Source organism: Morchella sextelata (genome assembly GCF_020137385.1).
Source record: "Morchella sextelata strain SCLS chromosome Unknown scls_1, whole genome shotgun sequence".
Classification (NCBI taxonomy): Eukaryota; Fungi; Ascomycota; class Pezizomycetes; order Pezizales; family Morchellaceae; genus Morchella; species Morchella sextelata.
Window position 1 is genome coordinate 2,729,237 of NW_025408616.1, and position 18,867 is coordinate 2,748,103.

An 18,867-nucleotide genomic window follows, 5' to 3' on the forward strand; every position below is an offset into this window, starting at 1 on the left:
ATCCTAGTTCTTGTCTTCATTGACAAGAACCCCACCACTCTGGGGACCTTTCATACAGGTCCCTTTCGGTCGCAAACACTACTCTCACTTCGAGGCAACACGCCCTCACCAGCACAACCAAAGTCCCACTGAGGGCACCTCGGCATGATGCCACTGTCAGACTTTTGTTTTGCTTTTTTCATTTGTGTTATTTGGAATTTTTTTTCATTTTTTCTTAGGCGGGGGTTTCCTTAGTCATCAACCTTGTAAGAGGAGTGCGGTTGGTAGCATACCATAGTTACTATATCTGGGGGAATCGGCATTGGGGATAGGTCTTTACGCCATAGTTTATACTTTATGCGGAGCTTGTACCTAGAAACAATAGCACTTGATATAAAAAAAAAAAAAAAAAATGGTGCTTCCCGCTGCATTTCATACACAGCACATACACGACACGTCCCCTGGCTTGGCTCCCTAGAAACATCAAGATAGCAGCTTATTTTTCGTTACCAGAAGTATTGGCTGCAGCTGGCCCCATACGCATAAGAGACATTTTTTTTTTTTTTTTGGGATATCGATACGTAGTATTCTCCGCAAAAATGGTTGGGTTGACGAGATCTAGTACGTGTAAGCTTTCCACTTGTACTTGATTATTATTTGAGTAAGGGCGTGTAATACTCTAGGTCTACCATAATTGATTGCAGAGCATTTAGATTTTTCTCTTAGCCTTCATACTAGTAGTAATGGCAGAAAGGCTGCAGGAACGAGAGAGCAGATGATACTGTCGGATGTTTCCTCCCTCTAGATCATGGTATACTTTTGTCCCTAAAGAACGGCCTGAGCTCTTTGCGCTTGATATACCATCCAGTTAATTTAGCTGTACTCTAGGTATATAGATGCATGCCTTTAGGTGGTCGTTGGGTCGTACTACGTACTATTCAAGGGGTTGTTGCATTAATAATGTCATCCAGACCGCCGGTTCAAAGTTGTTGGTTGAGTGCAGAATACGTACAAGTAGGACGTACTTAGTAGCAATGCCCTGCAGAGGGTTTATGCCATCCCCGGGTTATTGCCAGCCAAATGTTGCCAGGCTAGCTCAGCAGGCATCCCCTTAGGTTTAAAACACCAAAAGGCGGCCTGTAGCTTTGTGGTAAGAGCAGCCTAGTGGTTAAGATACTTTCGTATCTCACACTTTGAGTCTAACCGACCGGACTGGGAAAGAGTATGGTAACTCAGCGACTAGTACCGATGATGGGAGGTTAGCAGTTCGATTCCCGACTCCCTCAACCTTGGATTGGGACCCTTGGATGAGAAGAAAGCAGCCTGGCGAGCGTAAGTCTTTTGTTATAATTTTTAAAAAATAAAAGAGTGGTTTTGGACTACTTTCCCTCCTGTCCATTATGGGCATCGGACCCCCCGGCCCCTTCATCGCTGAACTATTGGCAAATAAAGATTGAGCTTGATCTATGACACTGTGGTATAAGGTACCTACTACATCACTAATTTTCTTTTTGTAGTGTCTGTTCATATAGGTCTGTACGTATTCTCTTCACGAAATATCACTCGATATAGATACAAACCATCCGTCCACCGAAATAGTACTAGAAAACTATTTAAAGTCCCCAAGATCACTCTTATTTTCTATCTCTGACCCTCTTGCAACCCACAATCGCTTCGTATCCACCTCTTTACTCTCGGGACCGAAATAGCAAACCTCCAATCTACCCCTATCTGTGCCTATAAGCAGTACCAAAATTCCTATCTCGCCTTTCATAGCCTCTAAATCCTTCAAATATACAACGTTTCTTCTTGGTGAATCCAAAACTGGTGAGCGGTACGATATCTTCATGTCTGTTATCCTCCCCCCTGTGGCGGGTGGGATGCGAGCGAGCTTTTTGAAAGCCGTGGGTGGACAGGTACATTTTAGTTTGATCCTGCGGAATCCAGAGTCGGAAGATCTACAGGCAAGCTTGCTGGAGTTGCAGAGGGGAGGGAAGGAAATGTAAATTTGGCCCTCCGCTGTTGCAGTGGCGATAATGGGGTGGGTTGAGTGCCAGGGGATGCGTACGGAAGTCGTATGCGCGGGTATGGCGTGTGGATGGGGATAACGGCGCTTCGGCATGAGCGTACAGGGCTTATAGAGTTCTTCTTCGGAGTGGTAGAGCTTGAGGTAAGTAAGTGAATAATCAGAGCAATCAAGACCAAAGTAGAGAGATGTGCTGCTGTAGTCTTCACAAGCGGTCAAGTCTGTGTACGGGAGTGTAGATAATGAACTTAAAAGTTCGATAGGTTTGATGTCGAGTGCGTCAATTTGATCGGGTTCAAAGTGGCATATAAAAGAATCCTCGGGGTACCCCCCATTCTTTGATCTGCTCGGCTGTTCTTCCGTCTTAGAAAATGGAGTACTGCCACAAATGATATAGAAGGTGTCCAGGTTCAACTCGGTTTGCCTGGAATTTCTTACAAATATCCTTTCGATTGGTGACCCCCCTGATAAATGATATGCCTTCTCCACAATGGTCTGCTTATCCCAGTAAGTCCACTTTGAATCCCCTTCTAACACTTTCTTTAGCTTGTGCTCTGAAATCCCCTCATAAACCATTAAATGCCCCTCTGTCGCAAAGATAATCTTTCTACTAGTTTCTTCTAGTTTCGCGAGTATCGGCTTTTCGTTAGGAAACATAGATCCAATGCCCGAAAATCCCAAGCTGTCATAGATATACCATCTAAGTACTTGTTTGAAAGTCCTCCGTTTGAATAATTTCTTTGTACGTGACGGCGAATCCTCGACCAATTGTTGGCCTCTTGGCATTGAACGTATTTTGAAGAGCTCTGCCAAACCACCCTCAAACAATACAAGTACGTCTACACCTTTGGTGTATGAATTTGTAGCCTGGTCATACCTCACACCGCCAAATAAAGCAGGTGAAAAGGACGCGGAGACAACTTTTCCATAACATGGCCTTCGCAACGCCACCATATAAGTTGGTGTCGAGTCCCATTCATGAAACCCCAAGGCACCACTTCCGGGTTCCCATGGGGCATGTTCAGACACACCTTTGAACCTAGGAGTAGGATTTTTAATCTGCGATCTAAGCTGAGGGGCTTCGAAGTCGTTGGCTAGGACTGGTCGGTAGGTACCGTAGATATGGACATGGTAGGGAGGGGCTCTTTCGGCGGATAAAAAGTAGTGGCCAGTCTCCGAAAGATGGATTTCAGGGGGGATTTTAGAATTAGGCTGCTCCAGTTGGATTGTAGAGACTAGATATTCGGGGAGTATCCCCTTCCCTAGATTTTTATAGAGGTGCGAAACGAGTGTCTCTAAGTTATAGTTGGGAACATCTGAGGTTCCTTCAACGATTCCGTCCAGAAGTAGGGTGGATATGTGTTTTTTTTATAAGCGGAGGATAAACCCCAGCATAGCGCCAGGAAGCGCAGACTTTCGTAGCGGTGTAGAAGTCTTTGGGAGTGAGATAAGTGAAGATTTCATGAAGGAGCTCATTAGGAAGATTTGCGGCTGGAATCGTAGATTGGAGGATGCGCGCCTGGACAAGTAATTGTTGACGGCGAGTTGGGAGGAAGGTAGAAGCTTTTTCTCTGAGAGTTATACAGGTATTGCTGAGACGAGTGAACTCATCCGTTGATAAGTAGCTGAATATGTGTTCAAGGATGGGAGGGGGGAGGGCAGTCAGACGGGATTTCTTGATTTGTGGGAGAGTGGATTTGGAAGGCTTGAATAACAGGGAAGTACTGTAATTATAAGTTACTATAGATGCCTAGCTTATCGATTAGCAACTTGGGTACTCACATTGAACGTATATAGGCCATGTCTGCTTTTACGGTAGGTCATCACAGTACCTTAATCTGAATCCATCTGTTGTCCTATTAAGGCACCTTTATACCTCGAGCCCCTCCACAACCCCACACGGTGCAGCCACACGGTGCAGCCGCACTCGTGTGGGTTAACACAAGCTCGGAATCAGCCGCGAGAGCCGTGAATACATGTATTTTTCTAATCGATTGTATATGGTCCACTTTCTTCTACATTGTATCGACCCCTCCTATAGCTACAATGTATTTTACACATACTAAGTAGCTAATGGTCCCGTTACTGGTTCTCGTCTTTAATTTCAAGTTACTTGCGTCCGAAACACGATATAATACAGCAAATAGAAATCTTTCTTAATTGTTAAACAGAGTGGGCCGAGTGGGATATTGACCAAGTTGATGTTAATTGCGTTCTCAGGAATATTCTCGAGACAATGTAACGAGGATGAATTGTATTTCGTGGACAGTAGCGTAGGCCGGCTGGAAAGGCAGGCGTTAAGTGTTGTGCCGCCATGAGGATTGGGGTGGTATACACATATACTTTATTAAAAGTTATAAAAGTATGAGCTGATATAAACTAAACAGCACTGCGTTCCCTCCGTGGTACCAATATGCTACTAATAATCCTCTTTATTTTCTCTTGGGTAGACAGAACAAGGAGTACGGGTGCTGTGATGTATGTACTGTAACGTGCAAGGAGGGAAGGATGAATGATGATCTTAACAAGCAATAACTGGGCCCATCGGGCTAACTGCTTTCAACTGTAGTTAAGTGATACATGTAGTGACCATGGTATCGGGCCGGTGATATGATGTGGATGCGTGAACTTGGCCTTTGTCTTGTCATTCGAATTCAGCTAACCCAAAACTACAAATTACTACTACAATCTCCTTTTTCTTTTTTGTAATATGGGTATGATATAAAATTAAGACACGACATACAAGTTTATCCATTTAGATAGTTAGACTTTAATAATAAAAATAAACTTCTGCGGTTGTTTACCCCAAAGCTCCAACCCAACTCCATGATAGCCCTATCACGGTGGTACATGTATATACCCAAACAAGTCCTCAGCTTTCATTCCTACCGATTTCTTCCTCCCTTACCCATGTACTCCCCACGTTCCCACACGGAATATACCTAGGGAAAATTATTTCTTTTCGCCTGTCAATTTTTCGATAGTAGCTTTCACTGTTTCTCACCCCGTCAGCACCCAATGCTCAACATCCTCAGAGATAGGCTACAAACCGCCGCCGAAGGCCTGCTTAACCAAGGTTGATCCACTTTCCGCCTCCTGCTTATTTGCGAGTCGTTTCGCAAATTCACTCTGTTCAGCCGGTCGCTCGTTACTATTGCTGGATCCGGACTCTTGGTTGGTGGAAGCAGATTTCTCGTAGGCCTTAGCGAAGTGCAAGATGCCGGCTTCCGCTACGGTTCCCCAGTTTATTGGGTTTGCTTGTCCAGTTTGGCTTTGATTGTTGTTATTTTGAGGGTAGTTGGATTGGCTTTGGCTTGAGTAACTTTCGTTGCTGTTGTTATTGTTGCCATAGCCTGAGCTGTTGGATTGCTGATTGCCGTACTCCTCACGGTTGTGCTGGGTGTTTCCGTACTCACCCCCGCGATTGTTGTTTCCATATGAATCGTCACGCTTGAAGTTGTTCTCAGAATCATCTCTACGGCGGTTATTATTCCCGTATGATGAATCGTTATTACCCCCGTATTCCTCACGGTTGTGTTGCCGATCCTCGTTACGATCTCCGAATTCTTCCCTGCGGTTGTTGTTTCCATAGCTGCCATATTCCCCTCCACGATTAGTATTACCGTAAAACTCATTACGGTTCCCGAATTCCTCTTCGCGATTGGAATTGTTTCCGTACCCATCATCGCCGCCGCCGTATGGTCTTCCGCCGCCGCCCCCACTCTCACGTTCACGGTATGTTCCGCCTATACCACTATCACCTCCTCGTCGAGACTCATGGCCCTCGTTGTTGTTTCTACCGTAGCCCTCGTTCCCCCTATCTCTGTCACCGAAAGAGTCTTCGCCGCCATAGCTGTCTCGCCCTTCTTCGTCATGCTCGCCAGAGCGTCGTTCTCGATGCCGGGAGGAGTGGGCTCTGTCTCGATCACGTTGGATATCACTGAACCCGCCGAATGACATTGTTAATAGTAAAGCTTTCGGTGGTGGTAGGATCTACGTGTTGGGTATGGGCTTGATTGATTGAACCGATGTGAGGTGATGGGATGGGATAGGTGTTATATTGATCAAATTAGTGGAGAAGAAGGAAAGAAGGAAAGAAAGGGGTAGGATTGATGATGATGCAGCAACTACTAAAGCAACAACTTGACTTGATGCAGACAAGGAAAGGTAGGAGGATAGCAATGAGACTCTCAGGACAGCTGGGGGGACATCACGTGATAAACGCTTTCAGGGATCGGGAACTGGATTGGAGGGGTTCGGGAAGCTTCGACGTCATGAATCTGATAAGATCAAGCTATTCTTAGATGCGGATCATATTTAGGATGCACGACAGTTCATGAGAATCTTGCGTGCCCCTTTTCAATTATATCTATGTAAGTGAAAGATATTTCCAATCGTTTAGTAGGGGTGCTTTACTCAATAACGGGAGTGCGGGGAGGCATCACGCCAAGCTTTAGTTACATGTATGTACATGTAGTTCTAGAGTAAGTAGTAGAGATATGAGTGAAAATTACATACTCTACGACTACATACGTATTTACAATCTTTGAAAATTCCGCAGAACTGATATTAGGTACGTACTGATGCGGTATAAATTTTACCCCCATTTCTGGCACTGTATCTACAACGCTGTACCGCACATGATCTAGAGCTACATACATGTAGTTCCGACACTTTTCAAGTACATAAGATGTACATGTAATCAAGGAAACAAGGTTTCTAATCATCGTACTACAAAACTTAAATGATAATACTGTGCCCCTTGGCTAGACTTAGCGGAAAGCTTTTGAGTGATCGAGGTATATTTAAGTTGGAAATCCATGAAAATTACCAGTGACCCAAGAAACTTATTTGGCAATTGGGTGGGGAACATATACATACATGATACGTACTCAAATACTTTGTACATGTAGCTTATATCTTTTTTGAGTACGTAACCGTTTGCGGGTGTAAAGTTGGGAGAAACATACGTGTATTAGTGCTTCGAAGTGCTCTATAGAGAGAAACGGCATTCTGTCCTCTCATCTATAGCTGTCCTCCCATGATCTATCCGCCCTCTCATCCATCTGTCCTCTCGTCCATCTGTCCATCTGGCTTCTTAGATCGAAGCTATAAAAGCCATCCATTCCCTCCCTTTCCTCTCTACATCTTCATCCGTTCATTCTTCACTCTCTCAATCTCCTACATTTCGAATCAGTTCTACGTTCTTTCATAATTTCCAATCACTTGATAATCTTATCACAATGAAGTCAATCACTATCATCTTTACTCTTCTTTTTTCTACTGCCCTCGGCGTTATCATGCCTACTTCCACCAACTCTGCTACTCCCTCTGGAGGAGTTGAAGCGGAGAAAGCTCGTACTTATGTCAAACCGAAGCCTTCTACTAAGGCATCTTATGGTGGGCCTAAGAATGGACATGGGTGCTCAGAAGATACCACCACTACCACTGTGAGTATTTTTATCTTCATATTCTATAAATTGGGTCATCTACTGAGAGTCACTGCTTCAACTACTCTAGCTCTTCCGTTTTACTAGCACCTACTCCGTCGTTGCTACTGCCGATCAGGTTGTCAACGCTACCGACATGCCTGCCATGGGGGAGAAGAATGCAACTGGATATTTCAACTATGGAATCAATAGCCACGAAGATGTTATCTGCTATGTAAGTCTACCAATTATTTCTATTTTGCTAGGGTTCGATGAAAGTGACTAATGCTGTGCTTCATAGAACATCACCCTTCTAGGAGTTACTGGAGACTACCAGTCTCCGGCTTTCACTGCTACCCATATTCATCAAGCCATGAGTGGAAAGGCTGGGCCTCCTCGTATTGCTTTTCCAAACCCCGTAAGTGTTTGCCTCTTTAGCGATTCCTATCCCCTCATAATCTCCTTTCTTATTTAAACTGGCTTTGTCTAAATTAAGTAATTTTCAAACGTAGATCGGGAATGATACACGTCGCAATTCTGTAGGTTGCCTCAAGGGACCTTTCAGAACTGGAATCATCGCCAATGGCTTCGATACTGGCGAGGGTTTCTTCGTGCGTCAAATTGAAGCTAATCCAATGGGTTTTTTCACCGATGTTCATACGAGGAACTTTCCTGCCGGAGCTTTGAGAGCTCAGCTTGAGAGGAATCTGGATGGAAGTAAATATAGTTGGTGAAAAATCACTCTCTGTGATCTATAGCACGAAGAAAAGATATTGCTTTGTAAATACCATAATTAGCTAAATTGGGATGCCAGGAGGCTACAGGAGGATTGCATGCATGTTAACAGACTTCAAAAAAAACCTGTTAGCCTATATAACACATTGCATCATTATATCGAGGCTTTCTTCTGTGCTTAGACGAGACCCTAGACTAATCAATAGAGAACGTACCTTTTTATATACTAAGTCCAGCTAGATACACATGAGCGCAATATGAATTAAACAAAAAAACGAAAAACACATGAGCGCAATCACAAATTATCACTCGCCCTCTCAGAGAGGCGAAAAGCATGGCAGTGACTGGCTTGTTGTTGCTTTTAATTCATTTATTGCATTAGCAATGACTGACTGATTGATTGGTAATTCATTCGTGTAAAAGATGCATAGCAAGCTTAACGAGAGAGGAGGGTGGGGTCAGACATAAGGAAACAGAAAGATAACAGAAATGGGAGGAGAGGCAGTCAGAATGCATGTATTTTCGTACTCAAGAAAAAAAACCACATTTACCCTTATTACCCAACATCACTGACTGAGGATGGGTAAACTGATAATGTGCAAAGGCTTGAAATATAATGATGGAGTTTTATTACGGAGACGTTTCATGATGGGCTAGAAGGAACAGAAGGTGCTTGAGTAACCGGAGGTTGTCCTTATGTTCTCATTTGTCACTAAGCGATACATCTACTTGACTGTGCCTGATCAGATAGCCCGACCTACTCTTGAACAAGGTGCCGTGTACCTACTATATGTCCATACATGGATGTCGGTACTCTACCTCCGGACAAAAATCCGAATTCTAGATTGGTTGGCTACATCTAGTTAATCTTTCGAGCCCAGAGTTTGCTAGTTGCAAGAACTCTGCGTAAATATACACTAGGTGGACAATTCGTTCATAGACGCTGACTCGACTGTATTTGTCCTTTAGGTACGTAACAAAAAAGATTAGAGCCCCCGGAATCCAAACACACCGCCGCCATAACCTCTCGTGAAAAACTAATGCCTTCTAAGATGTATTAGAGGGATAAAAGTAAGCCGCATGAAGCTATAGAAGTGCTCCAATTGTCCCCCTCCCTTGCACCCAGCCTTGTCTTCCGTTGATGGTGTTTCGATGAGTTACATAGCTTGTACATGTCCGGTTCGGAGGCGATAGAGGTCGGCCCGGCGGGGAGGGGTTAGAGGGGGGAGCTTTGGAGATGATGGAGTGGGATAAAACGAGTTAATTAAGCGGGGAGACGTATGGCGAAGAGAGAGACACACTGTATGGAGCAGGGATTAGGTTAAGGGTTGGGAGTTTCGATTAGCTACCCTGGTCCGATGACCCCCCCCCCCTCCAAACCGAAAGGTACATCTCTGAAAGATTACCAATGATGTATGTAACGACGGTCTACATTCATTGATCGTTCATTAGCACTATGTGTAGTGCTGTGCATGTGTTGGCGATCCGATGGGAGTATTCCAAAGAATAGGGGAAAGATAGAGAAGAAACCTCTGTAATTTTTATCTTAATTATAACCCGCCACGACAAAAGACTTACGCTCGCCAGGCTGCTTTCTTCTCATCCAAGGGTCCCAATCCAAGGTTGAGGGAGTCGGGAATCGAACTGCTAACCTCCCATCATCGGTACTAGTCGCTGAGTTACCATACTCTTTCCCAGTCCGGTCGGTTAGACTCAAAGTGTGAGATACGAAAGTATCTTAACCACTAGGCTGCTCTTACCACAAAACTACAGGCCATTTTTTGGGCTTCTGAACCTAAGATCTTCGCTTCGGTACTTCGAGCTAGCTTGGCGCCGTATCCTATGACATTTGATGCAGACCCTCTTGGCGTATACCAACAACACCTGCCTACTTAGATGGATCGATGGATATCACCAAAGCGAGAGTGACTGTATCTGCTCGCCCTATATAATTCTCTTGATGGGTCTTTCCCAGCCCTGAAAGGCAATATCACCTGATATAACCGATACAACAGCAGCGCAGATCCACCGAGTGATCACCCATGATCGTGTGATGCACACCGCTTACCAATTCTCCAACAACCAACCAACCAACCCGGGTCTCGTCATGTACCTTTCCGCAACTATTATCATTATAGGACGAACGTACATGGCGGAGGGGCGCTGGATGTTTCTACCCGCAAATGTTATAGAGACGTGAAATCTCTGCTGGCCCCGGCCCGGGAAGAGATCGATCTCATACCCGCAAGGTTATATATCTGGGGGAGGGTATATCGCGATATCGACTTTTAAAACTTGGCTACATTATTGCGGAATCTCCGGCATATGGGAGGAGATTAGACTTCTGGTCTGATATTCTTCGTCATGGATCGTTACGTAGCTACTACTATGGTCCGAATGTGTGCAGGATATATGCCTCTTGGTTGGATTCAACAGACGGACACTTGCAGCTAGATACACACAGATATGGATAACGGGAGCATCTGATCGACGATGGACAATTCTAGAGGACTCGACCCCTCCGTCCGCTTCCGGGAGGGTTGGGGGTGAGGGATCGGGGTATCTTCTCGACTGTTCGCTACAGCTAGCTGGTTTATAGCTAGGTGTATAAAAAGACGAGCATTGAGAGCTTTCTCCTGGCTCACTCCTTCAAACAGCTCCCACCAATTTTACCAATCCTTTCTATTTATCCAAAATGAAGATCTTCTCGAACCTAGTTTTCCTCACCGTCGCCGTGCTCTCCAGTGCCCTCATCATCAACGCTTCGCCCACAACCCGCACGGCACGAATCGTCACTAACAAGCTGGAGCTTGCAATAGAGCAGACAAATGATGTTGACGAGCTAGTTAGCAATACTAACCTCTATAATATGTTTGTCAATGCACCTGTATGTTGTTCCTGTCTATGACATGACTATGGTAGCTGATTGTATAACCTATATATGAAGCTTGTCGGGATCCAGCTTGCGGAGGTTATTTGTACTCTGATCAGCCTTTCATTAACCCTCACCAATGTGGGCCCCTGAACTTCCTCATCCCAATACTAATACTAACATGTGCGCCTCCCTTCAGACTGACAACAGCTTCTCGTCAATTGATAGCGAAGAAATCTTTAAGCGCATGCTCATTGTAGCACACCCCCTCTCGCTCCCCCCACTCACCTGAAACTAACATATCGTATATATAGCTCACCAGTAGCCAGAACGCGCTCATGGACCGGCTCTCTGGGCGCTTCGGTCTACTCTCGAGCTTCAGTTACTCAGAGCCCGTACGGTTCTCGATCGTAGTTCTCGCCACCACTGTCCAGGTACATAACATTCCCCACCCTCTCTTCTATTCGCTGACGTGGAGGGCCATGTAGCAACTCGCGGAGAATACCATCCGCCTGATCCCGGCGCGGAAACAGGAGCTCGAGGACACGTTTATGGGCGTGAGGAAGGACTACCAGAAGGTAATGAAGAACTACTCGGGGTATAAGCGGGCTGGCGATTTGTAGTTTCTAGGTGTTGCTTTGTGTGGAGGGTGAGGGTCGAATTTGGATATAGCTTATATGGAGGGGTGTGGTTTGGTTTATGAATAGTGTATCAGTACGTAGTGGTGAGAATTTATCTTTGAGTGTAGTCGGTTCCTACTGTGTACTTGTAAGAGTTGAAGGGGCGGTTCGCTTAGGTTTGGCCAGGTCATGTCATATCACTCGGGAGCCAACCACGGCCCCTAGCCCTAGCTTTGACATAAACGACCCGCTGAGATATACGTAATCCTTAAGGGGATTATAGATAACTTGCAATTGTGCTACGAGGCTTCACTTCTTTTTCGACAATATGATATATTTTTTAAGCTATCTCACACTCTACAAGACCTCTATACTAAGGATGCACAGTAGGCCTATAGCTATTACAGTCCCACAGGCAATCCTCGCCAAACAAGAATTCCACCACTAAAAACTCCCGGACCTAGGCCTAGGAACTATCGCAACTATCTATATCTCCGCCATCGCCACGCTTTGGTTCATCTTATATCAAAGATGTACGTGATCTTTTGTGATATATCTAGGTGAGATTTCGGCATGTGGTTAATAGACATTAGGTTCCCGCGGCGTCACGGATCTAGTACGTATCTAATAGTAGTATAGAGAAACATCTAAAGGTGGAAACCACTCAGCGATACGATACTCGAACAGGTCCAGGCGAGACCCACAATTCGGATAGGTTCGCACGTCTACTCTATGCCAGCATCTACGAATGAACCATCCGGGACGAGATAGAGAGCACAATGTGCACATAGTATCCTAGCATCTGGCCTGCACTCAAACAACTTGCCCGTGCGCAGCTTGGCGCACAGGCACTCACTCGTTTTCTTGGGGCTGCGCCAAGATGGCTGAGATTAGTGATTCTCTCATTCGCGAGATATGCTAAAGCGGAAACTGCACTCCAACGCGTCTCCCTCGGACGCGTGCACGCGTGTGCAATCATGAGTCCTCTCAAGCTGCATGCATATATATAAACCTTGATCCAAGGCCATTGCTGTCGGCGCTTTCCTATCACCCGTACGGCCCAACCTCTTTATCGGCCCCCGTGTTCCCCCAAACTCCACTCGAGCTTTTTAACCCCAAGATGAGTCGTTTCCAGAATATGGCATAAAACCAAAAAGAAGTCTTAAATGGAGCCAACGTAAAGTACCGCTTTATCTCGTTTATAGATCCAATTGCTGATAATCAATATCGAACAACTCCTGGTCGATCACCATACCCAAAGACGGGGGTGCAGCCATGCAATTGGTGCAGATAAATCTGTCATTCATACTCTTGTTTATGCGGGCCGGGGTCCCGTGCTTCATTAAATATGTGCGTCCATTCGCGCCGAGGATGGGGAATGTGTCACTTTACAAAATAGAGGGATCTGCAAGCTGCATGGTGCTTAATCATGTGAGGAAATCAATCTTTCAACAAGCTTGACCTTTGAAAACTAATGCCTCAGAAACAAAGAATCTCAATCGAGAGAGAGTAGGGAGTTCATGCTTATTGTCATCAGTCTTTGGGCATAGACATCAACTGATGAATACCATTTAAGATTTAGAGTATGGAAGTCCAGACAAGCAACAGCCAAGATTGCTTCAACGGGTCCTACGCTTCTAGAAGTTCTTCCCCGGAAGTGAAAGTGGGATAAAGAGATCACTAACCGAAAAAAATCCCACCGCCAAGCTCCCCAGCCGAACTACCCGGCAGCCTGTAACCAGAAATGGGAATCGTACTTGTCCCGCTACAAGGTTATCGCCAGTGGTCAAAGTGGGTATCTCCCCTAATACCGCACACAAACTCCGAGATTTTTTTCTTCTATAAGAATGAGCTTTCTCGTTGCCGTTTTCGTTGTTTGTGCTGTTGTCGAGGAAGTATCAAGCTGCATACAATCAAGGCCGAGCAAAGACCTGATTGTAGCTCGATACCAAAGAAGTTGTCAGTCAGTACTTAATCAATCATGGCCGCTACTATTGCTGCTGCTACCGCTGCTACCGCTGCTGGTGAGGGGGGAAATGTTTTTCGGGATACTCAAGACCAGACAAACTTACTCTCCAAAAAACGTATCATTGTCATATTCTTAGCGTTGGCCATGACACTGTTCATCTCGACCGTAGACCAGACATCAGTATCAACCTCTCTGCCTGTGATTGGGAAGGACCTAGATGCAGTGTCAACGATATCATGGGTTAGTTATACCTGTGCTTCCTCTACTAATTACTACTCATCCAACATATTTCTTGGCAAGTTTACTGAATACGATCATGAGTACAGGTAGGAACCTCATTCCTCATCGCCAGCACAGCATTCCTCCTCATAAACAGCCGCATGTCCGATATCTTTGGCCGCAAAACCTGCCTCTTAATGTGTCTCGGCTTCCTTGCCGTCGGTGACCTTCTTTGCGGCTTTGCACAAACCAGCATCCAGCTCTTCGTCTTCCGTGCCCTCTCTGGGATCGGCGCCGGCGGCATAAACTCCCTCGTTATGGTTATCGTCAGTGATATCACCACGTTGAAGGAGCGCGGGAAGTATCAGGGATACCTGGAGACGTTCATAGCGCTCGGAAACGGCGTGGGGCCATTGATTGGCGGAGCGTTCTCAGAGAGTGTCAGTTGGCGATGGACATTCTGGTTGCCAGTGATACTGATTGCGGCTGCGACGGGTGTTGTGGTGATGATGGTGCCAAGGTCTACGGTAGAGGGCAGCTGGAGGGTCAAAGTGGGGCATATCGACTTTTGGGGGATTCTCCTGAGCTTGACAGCGGTACTATTTGTATTGGTATGTGTTGACCTTAATTGATGGAGTGAGTGAATCTTTAATTGTCTGAGAGCTGATGGTTGTTGGTCGATGGTGTAGATTCCTATCAGTGGTGGTGGGAGCACTTATAATTGGGATTCGCCATTAGTTATATCTTTCCTCGTAATCGGCGGAGTTGCTTCAATCCTGTTTGTAGCAGTAGAATGGAAAGTTGCAAAGGTTCCTGTTATGCCTAGTAAGTACAATTTACTCCACTAGTATTTCTGGAACAAATTGAGCCTGGATATTAGCAAGATATATGTACGCTTTATGGTTCAATATCTTACTCAATTGCATATACTCAATCTGTTCCAAGATCTTCATCTATTCCTACCCATATCACAATCCACTAATTACTCTTGTTAGTCCGTATATTCGAGATCCGCGCAGCCAAAATAATCCTCACGCATTTCATTCTTACTGGTATTGTCTACTGGGGAAATCTCTACTTCCTCCCACTATACTTCCAAAACGTTCGCGGTTACTCCCCCGTCATGTCCGGCGTCATGATCCTCCCATTGGTTCTAGCCTTCTCTATCGGATCCTCTTCATCCGGCGTCATCATCTCAAGAGTCGGCAAGTATAACGGTGTCCTTAGGACTGGATACGTCCTCTGGACTGCGGGCGCCGGAGGAAGGATCGCTCTGCACAGGAGCAGCCATGTGGCTGTTGTGGTGATCACGCTGATCATCGAGGGCATAGGGGTCGGGTGCTGCTTCCAGCCAGGTCAGTATACGCACAATATCCCGCAGACCAAACAGGGACTGGTACTGATGGGGGAAACTACATAACACAGGTATGATCGTGCTGTTAGCCAATTCCCGCAAGGAGGACCGCGCTGTTGCTACCGGGCTGAGAAATTTTATCCGCACTGTCGGCGGAGCTGTCGGACTTGCTGGTTAGTTATCTTCCCCCCCTTCTTTCCTCGCCGAATTGCAGGCTAACTCAATACCCCCAGCCTTCTCTGCAATCCTCAACAACGTCCTCCTTTCCAACATCCCCGACACCGTCTCTGCTGCAAGCGCACTACAGTTCACCACAGCCACAGGCCTAACGGACGCAGAGAAGAGCGCCGTGATAGACGCATACATGAAGGGCATTCACGTCATCATGTGTATCGGATGCCCATTAATCGGGTTCTGTCTACTAACGAGTTTCCTCATCAAAGATGTTGCGTTAGAGGGTAGGAAGGAGTCGGAGCCTGAAGCAGTGCTTGAGGATGATGATGGTGTACTGCCGCCGGGAGCGAGGGAGAAGGCAGACGAGAAGGTTTAGATAGATTGAATGAGATAGGAAGATGGTGCGTAATTTTTATGTGGTTGATGGGTGTAATTATAGATGGATGCTTAGTGCATGTATTATGTATTTAATTGCTAGCTGGGATCTACATGTATTTACGCGTAGCTTGAGTTTAATGTTGGCCAATCAAGTTTTCTAGTACTAGAATCGTTGTGTTACATAATATGCAGGCGGTCCTTTATATAATTATAAAAAGGAAAGTAGGAGGGCGGTATAGACAAAGTTGAAGTACTAAAGTTCTCGTTTTGGTGTCGTACTTCGTGCAGAGGAGTGGTCCAGAGCCACTGGTTATGTTTTTATTTTTAAAGTTATAACCCACCACGACAAAAGACTTACGCTCGCCAGGCTGCTTTCTTCTCATCCAAGGGTCCCAATCCAAGGTTGAGGGAGTCGGGGATCGAACTGCTAACCTCCCATCATCGGTACTAGTCGCTGAGTTACCATACTCTTTCCCAGTCCGGTCGGTTAGACTCAAAGTGTGAGATACGAAAGTATCTTAACCACTAGGCTGCTCTTACCACAAAGCTACAGGCCGTGATTTGGGCCTTTGAGCCTATGGTCTTTGCTTCAGGTTCGCCGCTAGCTTAGCACCACCGTATGCCCGCTAGGACGACGCGGTAGAGTGCATACAGGGTGACGTACGCATGTAGTCTCGTGCCCATCCTATATAGACAGCTCATTTCTCTCCACAAAACGTTGCTCCACACAGCGCATCTTTAATTCGGTTCGCAGGCGGGGACGGAGGAGGTGAGGAGCGAGTGATAGGTCATGATTCAGGTCTCCGTCGAAGGAGCCCATATAGACTTGACCGAGAGAAACGGGGGGCATGGTAACGTGTACAGTGGACTACGCTGACGCAGATAATCTGATCCTTGCACCCTTCTTAGACCACGAGGACGACTAAAGGAAGACAGGAGGATGGATAACTACATACCCCACGCAGAGCTCTTCTATCTACATACAGCACCATCATGATATTGCAACCACCATCACCACCACCACCACCACTATAACTGCGCTTTGGGAGCTCTCTCGTGTAAGAGAAAACTCTCTGGGCTCAATTGCAGGAAGTGGGTACATTGTTGCTGCTGGTGAGATGAATCGATCACGGCTGGCGGGTCTAGGAGAGATACACGCCTGTACAGTACCATTACTGTGTATATAAAGAACACCGAGTACCGCTCACCCTACGCTGACTCCTGCAGAAAACAACTCTACCATTACCCGAGAGACGCCCGAGCCATCTCGCCTCATGCCTGCCCATTACTACACGTACTCCCATCTTCAACATCTTCGGCACTATCACCGAGGCCAGCTATATATACTAGATCATACCATTATGCAGAGGAATTACAGATACAAGTCCAACTACCACTCTCATCAAAAGCAAGAATTGCGGGCACAGGACGGCACACGCACACCTTATCCAAGAATGGGGTAGGGTGGGGTAAAAGTATGGATAAACTCTAGAGCCTATAGGATCTACCTTTAGTGTATTTGAATCGTGTTCGTATTCTTCTCTAGTGTACTTATGTAAAAAGAACAAAAAGTGCTGTAGGATCTATCACGGGGAATAGTTCCGGATTAATTTTCTACTACTCCCACCCCAGGTTCAGCCATCTTCGGGGTGTGTTCGATAGCTTAACTCCATGCCACTTAGGGAGCGCACGCCTGTTCCAAAACTTTTATGATAGCTAAATTTTAGCCCGCTGGCGGGGTTTGGGGGGTGGGAGGGCGGGCACAACTCACGCCACATACACACCCACTCCATTCCTATGGCCTTACCAAGCGCATAGAAGGGTTTTCCATGTTCGTAAAAAGTCCGACCAGTGGCCCACTCTATTTCTGGAAGAATCTAACCGCCGCCCCCCAGGGAGGGTGATATAATAATATTTCACTAAGATAACCATTTCTCAACTCAACGGCCGAAAGTAAAAGCGTAAGGGTAGAACCAAACTCCGGAGAAGTGCAGTTCCCGTACTCCTCCTGCTGGTCCGGCTTTGAGACCCATTGTCCCACGCCTTCAATTCTAAACCAAAGTCCGCACTTGTCTTTGAATGAGAGAATTAATCGATTTCCAGATCACATATCGACGCTGCCTTCACCCTGGATAAGGCCTCCCAACGCCCAATCTCTATTTTTAAAGTCCAGAGCTGCATGCACGCAACAGCAACCGGGAACCAAACAGAACGTGCATCCCATGAAGCACTGAAGACTGGTCGGTGCTTCCCACGAGACTAGGCAGCTTTCCTCCTTTGCAACTTTGCCTTGTCTAGCGACAGTATTTTGGGTTTGTATCACTGTTCCGCCACAGTGAATGACAGTGGTGCGGAGCAGCGAGGTCAGCATCATGCCTGATTCGCCAGGCAAAGCTGAAGTTATGTCGGTGTGATGGCTTAACGCAGCTAATCGGCACCTGATCGGTTTAAGGCTACATGTACCCAATAAACAATCAATCAACCAAAACGACACCTAACTGGGCCGTAACTGCCACCGCTGGAGGGAATCAGTGGCTATCGACCATGGGTCTTTTTTTTTCATACAATCTCAAGCACTTACACAAATATTTCAGCAAGCTGCAATGCATTGTCATTGTTCTAAAAAAAAGAGATTTGTGTTTGATCATGAGGTATCACTCGGTTTGACGTTACCTTCCTATTGCTATAGAGTTCATCGAATCTTGAATCTTGACTGTTTCTTGGTCTTTGTATGAGTCTTTACCTTTCGAATTAATTCATTGAATATGATATCTTTCCCAGACACGCTCCAGTCAGAATCGAGTGAGCGGTTATGAACCAGCAGCGAACTGCTAGGCAATTACAGGCCAGACAGCGAACCTTTATTGAAAAAGCAAAGATATAAATACTGTAGATAGAGAGCTACATCTGATTAAACTACAAATTTCTAGTGATATAACGCTTGATGAGACTCAAGCCTGCTTTCGAGATCTGATCACTTTAATCTTCAGCTGCCAGGGGCATCTCTTTCTACGCAAAATATCAAGTATATGCTCGTGGAATCACCTAGAAGCAAAGATAGAAACAAGTAATACGGTTTCATGCCTTTCTTTTGGTATGGATCGTTCAACAA

General features: G+C 45.8%; 5 protein-coding genes across 5 annotated transcripts; 3 read left to right on the plus strand and 2 right to left on the minus strand.

Moving 5' to 3' along the window:
- Positions 1 to 1,588: 1,588 nt before the first annotated feature.
- On the minus strand, positions 1,589 to 3,807 carry H6S33_000706 (uncharacterized protein; the record flags this gene model as incomplete). Its single annotated transcript, XM_044832113.1, has 6 exons — positions 1,589 to 2,356; positions 2,444 to 2,625; positions 2,703 to 2,824; positions 2,883 to 3,240; positions 3,338 to 3,729; positions 3,788 to 3,807. The coding sequence occupies 6 exons, from the start codon at positions 3,805 to 3,807 to the stop codon at positions 1,589 to 1,591; spliced, it is 1,842 nt and encodes a 613-aa protein (XP_044700265.1).
- Positions 3,808 to 4,957: 1,150 nt separating this feature from the next.
- On the minus strand, positions 4,958 to 5,965 carry H6S33_000707 (uncharacterized protein; the record flags this gene model as incomplete). The annotated part of the gene is made up of 4 exons (XM_044832114.1): positions 4,958 to 4,998; positions 5,056 to 5,358; positions 5,422 to 5,597; positions 5,685 to 5,965. 4 exons carry the CDS (start codon positions 5,963 to 5,965, stop codon positions 4,958 to 4,960), a joined length of 801 nt encoding a protein of 266 aa, XP_044700266.1.
- Positions 5,966 to 7,305: 1,340 nt separating this feature from the next.
- H6S33_000708 (uncharacterized protein) lies at positions 7,306 to 8,168 on the plus strand (the record flags this gene model as incomplete). Its single annotated transcript, XM_044832115.1, has 4 exons — positions 7,306 to 7,455; positions 7,526 to 7,669; positions 7,736 to 7,852; positions 7,947 to 8,168. The coding sequence occupies 4 exons, from the start codon at positions 7,306 to 7,308 to the stop codon at positions 8,166 to 8,168; spliced, it is 633 nt and encodes a 210-aa protein (XP_044700267.1).
- Positions 8,169 to 10,864: 2,696 nt separating this feature from the next.
- On the plus strand, positions 10,865 to 11,664 carry H6S33_000709 (uncharacterized protein; the record flags this gene model as incomplete). The annotated part of the gene is made up of 5 exons (XM_044832116.1): positions 10,865 to 11,056; positions 11,117 to 11,182; positions 11,241 to 11,297; positions 11,356 to 11,475; positions 11,530 to 11,664. The coding sequence occupies 5 exons, from the start codon at positions 10,865 to 10,867 to the stop codon at positions 11,662 to 11,664; spliced, it is 570 nt and encodes a 189-aa protein (XP_044700268.1).
- Positions 11,665 to 13,642: 1,978 nt separating this feature from the next.
- H6S33_000710 (uncharacterized protein) lies at positions 13,643 to 15,753 on the plus strand (the record flags this gene model as incomplete). Its single annotated transcript, XM_044832118.1, has 6 exons — positions 13,643 to 13,870; positions 13,957 to 14,460; positions 14,539 to 14,674; positions 14,845 to 15,204; positions 15,275 to 15,376; positions 15,437 to 15,753. 6 exons carry the CDS (start codon positions 13,643 to 13,645, stop codon positions 15,751 to 15,753), a joined length of 1,647 nt encoding a protein of 548 aa, XP_044700269.1.
- Positions 15,754 to 18,867: the final 3,114 nt, after the last annotated feature.